This window comes from Rhyacophila brunnea, unplaced genomic scaffold, assembly GCF_057557595.1.
Source record: "Rhyacophila brunnea isolate RB1 unplaced genomic scaffold, BYU_Rbru_1.0 scaffold_3, whole genome shotgun sequence".
Classification (NCBI taxonomy): domain Eukaryota; kingdom Metazoa; phylum Arthropoda; class Insecta; order Trichoptera; family Rhyacophilidae; genus Rhyacophila; species Rhyacophila brunnea.
This window is the reverse complement of record NW_028232965.1, coordinates 36,719,260-36,724,252: the sequence shown is the minus strand read 5'-3', so window position 1 is coordinate 36,724,252 and position 4,993 is coordinate 36,719,260. Positions and strand designations below refer to the sequence as shown.

General features: G+C 35.4%; 1 protein-coding gene across 1 annotated transcript; it reads right to left on the bottom strand.

Annotated features, from left to right (window-relative positions):
* Nucleotides 1–3,324: 3,324 nt before the first annotated feature.
* On the bottom strand, nucleotides 3,325–3,997 carry mRpL41 (mitochondrial ribosomal protein L41). Its single transcript, XM_085953286.1, has one exon. It carries the CDS (start codon nucleotides 3,898–3,900, stop codon nucleotides 3,370–3,372), a length of 531 nt encoding a protein of 176 aa, XP_085809412.1. The 5' UTR covers nucleotides 3,901–3,997; the 3' UTR covers nucleotides 3,325–3,369.
* Between the last annotated feature and the right edge of the window lie 996 nt (nucleotides 3,998–4,993).

Genomic DNA, 4,993 nt, shown 5'->3' with positions numbered 1-4,993 from the left:
AAATAAAAAAAAAATTAGAGGTATGTTATGTACAATAATAGAAATATCAGAAATGTATTTTTCCCATGAAATGGTCACTACGAACCTTAAGGTATTCAGAACAATCCTCTCAAATATATTCACCTTTCTCTCATGTATTCTGCGTGCCCAGCATTTTGATCTATTCATTAATACAGTTATTACGTACGTACGCAACAGTCAGCGGCGGCTCCTCTAACACTATGCATGTGCGCTGCACTGCTTTTTCCTAAACATCACTCAATGTGCAACAATGCTATTCATAAGTCATCACTCGTTTATCGCAATTTAATCCATGTAAATTTATACCAAAAGGATGTACTCACTGAATAGTCATCGAAATCGTGCGCTCGTGGTGAACGCACTAATATCGATCTTAGTTTGCCATTCATATTGCATTGTGTAATAACAGTTCTACCCGATACGTGAAAGTCATAAACATGTCATAAAAACACAAGATTTAATTGCTTTTTGGGGCGCCGACCAGATCATAAATTTCGACACAGAAAAAAAAAACAGTAGGAATACGCGGAAAAATGTAGTAACAGAGATTTAGCAGGATTGATAATAAGTTTTTTTTTATTTAAATCTCATAAATTCATTGGAAATAGGCTGATATTGAATACAAATTGATTATCAACATAAATATTATGGTTACGATCCTTAAATCGTTCTATATTTGCAAATATTTGAATATAATTTATAAAAAAATAATATCTGAGTTATCATGTTCTTTTAGCAAGTGAGTGCATTATTATAACATGATGTCATATGTTTAACAATACCCGACTCGCGCTAAGTTTTATTGCCGACGCAATTTTTTAGACTTTATTTTATTTTGTAGACGAAGGGTCCGACGCCTTGTCGTCAATAATTCAATATCCTGTGTCGAAAAATACGTAAGTATTCAAAACAAACGATTGTTAAATATATTTTTTTATATTGTCTTGAAAATTTATTGCAGTTCACTGTTCAGTTTAGTTTCTGCTGCCGCGATCTAAAGTCCCCACAAGTGGAATTTTAACATTAAAACTGTTGACACCGTTTACATATATTACGAACCACTTAAGGAGTGTATGGAAGCAATATTAAACAGTGAAAATGATAGCAATACAATTAATCAAGCAGATATGCTTCTGCGGTATCACACAGATGAACATTTCATGTTTTGGCTATCATTTTTTCGGCGGATAATGCCTCATTGTGACATTTTATTTAAAACTCCGTATTGATAAAACATTTTATTTGTGATTTTGAAGTGTCTGTTAATAATGTTAAAAGTTCCCTTGAAAGTTTATCCGAGCCTCCCAGTAAAAGAATAAAATTTAACAATATAGAAATGTGTAAAGATGTCTGTGATTTAATATTAGTCCAAATGAAAGATAGGCTTGAATATAATAAACATTTGCTAGCAGCAAAACTTTTTTATTGTGAACATTTTGAAGGGTACACAGGGGTTAATTTTCCTGAGAATGATTTTAAAATGAGCCTGGAATCATATGACTTTTTGGATAAATTTAAACTTAAACACGAATTATCAGTTATTTACAATAGGGACGATTTTAGAAACGCGGATGGTGCTATAGCTATTTTACAATTGTTTTATAATAATAATTTAATGACATCATTTTCCCAATGTACTAAACTTTTAAAAATCATTTGTACAATTCCGATGACATCTGTGGAAAGTGAAAGGTGTTTTTCAACCCTTAAAAGAATTAAATCGCTTTTAAGAAATACCATGAACCACGACAGACTTAATTGTCTATCTGTGTTAAGCATCGAGAAAAAACTTTTACAATCAGTTCCAGACTTTAATGAGAAAGTGATTGAGGTGTTCGCTAAGCAGAAACAACGCCGAATTGATCTTCTTTTTAAATAAGGTAAGAAAGTTTTTAGTGCACCCCCTATGAAAGCAATTTTGGTAACCACCGGCCGCCACTGGTAACAGTACACTAGAGATGGTTTGGTTTTCTTTGAGAACTTTTCTTCAACCCTTTGGTGACTAAAATAGCACTAGTTGGTGAGGTTGATTCACCAATTTATTTTTCACTTGTGCTCATCATTTTTGTGTGACACATGTTCGAATTTTATATGTACTTGATTTATCTAGAATCCACTGGATTTTTAAAATTCCCTTCAGCTGGCATAATATTGGTTTGTTTTATTGACGTATAGCAAATTACTTGAAAATTTGAATCCCTAAATTTTTTTAGATATAGGTGTCGTCAGCAATATGTGAATAAAAATGTATTATTGCACAATGTGAATGAAACTCATTACCAAATGTGTTTAAAGCGTCAATTACATTGAGCTTCTTTAAGAGCTGTTTGTTGGCGAATTTATAACTTGCCTGTAAAGTCGCCCAGTGTAATCATCGAACAAGCAGGTTGTAAACACTCTACCGAGAAAAGTTGAAAGCCGGTCAACTTTACGCGCTACACGCCGGCGTGTGGACCTACTGCGTCTACGCAGTAGCAACCTCCCGGTAAAAAAACCAACTACGTTCTGTCAAAATAGTCACTGGCTTGTGGCTTCTCAGCGAATGGAAAGTTTTGTGTGTAATCATCAAATCGCAGTAGCTGAATCGCCCGCTTTTAAATTCGCCAACAAACAGCTCGTAAAGAAGCTCAATGTAATTAACGCTTAATTCAATGAAAAAATTAACAAACAGCAATTTTGGCCATCTTTGGCTAAACACCCAACTGCGGAGAGCTAGATACGTAGCTAGTTTCGTTGATAAACTATTTCAAACCGAAAGAAAAACATTGCATTCATAATGGTTCTACTAAACCACATATGAAAATATGTACCCATCTCATATGTGATTATTTTTGCATAAAATTTAATACACTTGTAGAAAAGGGTTTACTATCCCTGCTCTGCGTAGTGTACTTATTTTGATAAGATGACCCTAATAATCATGGAAAGATGGATGTTGTACATAGATCTGATCTGATGAATAAAGAGGCAGACAAGAGTACATTATGTGAAAAGAGGTCGCCAAATCAAAGAAATCGTAATGTACTAGACATGTCGCTTGACAAGTAGACAATTGCATTCATACACTGGTACCCACGAAGGACTTCAGCTGTCACAGAATGCCCTAAAACCCGCAGGATCGATGGACTTACCAAATTCGGTGTAGTTACATAGCAGCGAAGACTAGAGACTGAAGAGAGTGAAAAGGGGTCAGGGAGAACTTCACCCAATAGCGAATTGTCCTGATGGCGAACCCGAATAAATATTAGTCCTATTATTGTAATACTAGATTCAATGGAAAACTTAAGTAAAAAAACGGTGCGATTTGTTTAACTCTATAATTTATTACCAAACAATAACAGATTTCCTCTATTTTACATCTGTCGGTTTAACATCAATGGATGGAATTTCACGGACAATATCTGACCCAGTTTTTCTAGCCCTCATAAATGCTTCTTCCGGAGTAAGTTCTTCATTTGGAGACGGCTCTATTGAATTCCCCATTTCATCTAACCGTCCTTGCTTGAAATCTCTGACAATTTTTTCACTGTATATGACGTTAAATAATTGTTCCGGTGTGAATTCTGACTGGACAACTAGTGGAGCTTTATAAGAGACATACGGTTTGAGTTCACACCCTGCCAAGTTTGGTACGATTAGTTCAGGTATCATTTTAGGGAAGGTAACAAACCGACCATCCATGTGAAGTCCCGTTGATCGAACGCCTCTTTTATCTACGGGGAGCACAGGATTCTCGCCCAACTGCTGCTTTTTATTAATTTTTGTACCGCGTTTATTAATTAACATGAATTTCCTAAAGTTTCTTTTACCTTCGCAAGGCTGAGAAAAAGAGATAGACCTCTTGGATACATAATTTAAAAAGTAAGATATTTTTGACATTTTAAATGGAGTTATTTTTTAGGTTACTTATGTCCATAGATAATTTTGTCAATTTAAAAATTGCCAGATTAATAATATGGACTGTGTTGCCATCTTTTGGTTACCGAATCGCAGTCCCAAAAATTATTGAACATATTGTCTTTGGTTGAAAATGTATAGGTTTTTAGTTTGTCACAAAAAACTAATCGGAAAATTGAGAAAGTCGTATTTTCTACCTCTTCCGGTCATTTTTTTAATGTAATTTAAAATCTGTTTTACCTCTCAAGAAACTTTATTTCTCGGCTTGCCAAATTTTCTTCTATGGTATTGATACACCCCTGTTACAGGCGGGCTTCTCCCGGTGTAAAATAATCATTTAGTAGCTTAAGTCGAAACGTAACCCTGACCTCTAGAAACGGCTTCATAAAACATCTAATCTGATTCCTTGCTCAACCACGTAAGTATTTCTTTTTAATTTAAAAAGTATAAATGATGATGGATGAAAGCGATAATTTTAAGACTAAATATAAGGATTTAAATATAATAAATTTTGCCGCGCATTGTGCGTGAAATCCTCGCGCGCCGGCGCCAGGGTCAGGCTCGTGATTCGCCGAATCACAGATCACGCGATAAAATTTGGCCAATCACGAGAGTCCTTTTTTTTGCTGGATGGCGTCGGTACGAGGAATTTAAAAAGAAAGAAAAAAGAGGATGTTAGTAAGCGTCCCCTTTCCGATAGGTACGGACCTGACGACTACCACTGTAAAAATCCCAAATATAATTTGTAAAACTAAAAATGTAAAATATAAACAATATCACGTTATGAGCACGAGAGGACTGTGTTTTATTTATACTCCGACCGTTTGAACATTTTTTTTTTGTGAATCCGGGGTTCGATGGACACCTGAGCTAGCCGCTGGAACCCCGGGGATCTCAGTATTATGGTACTTCGCACCAAATTATGGTTCGAAAACGTTGACTGGAACATACCTACCAAATATATTTACAGACCTACAAACTTGTCTAAAGATGGATGGGGGAGCCACTATCGAAAACTACCCATTCAAGACTCGCAACTGGACACAATCTGTCATTCGAATGACGTCTTCAAGTT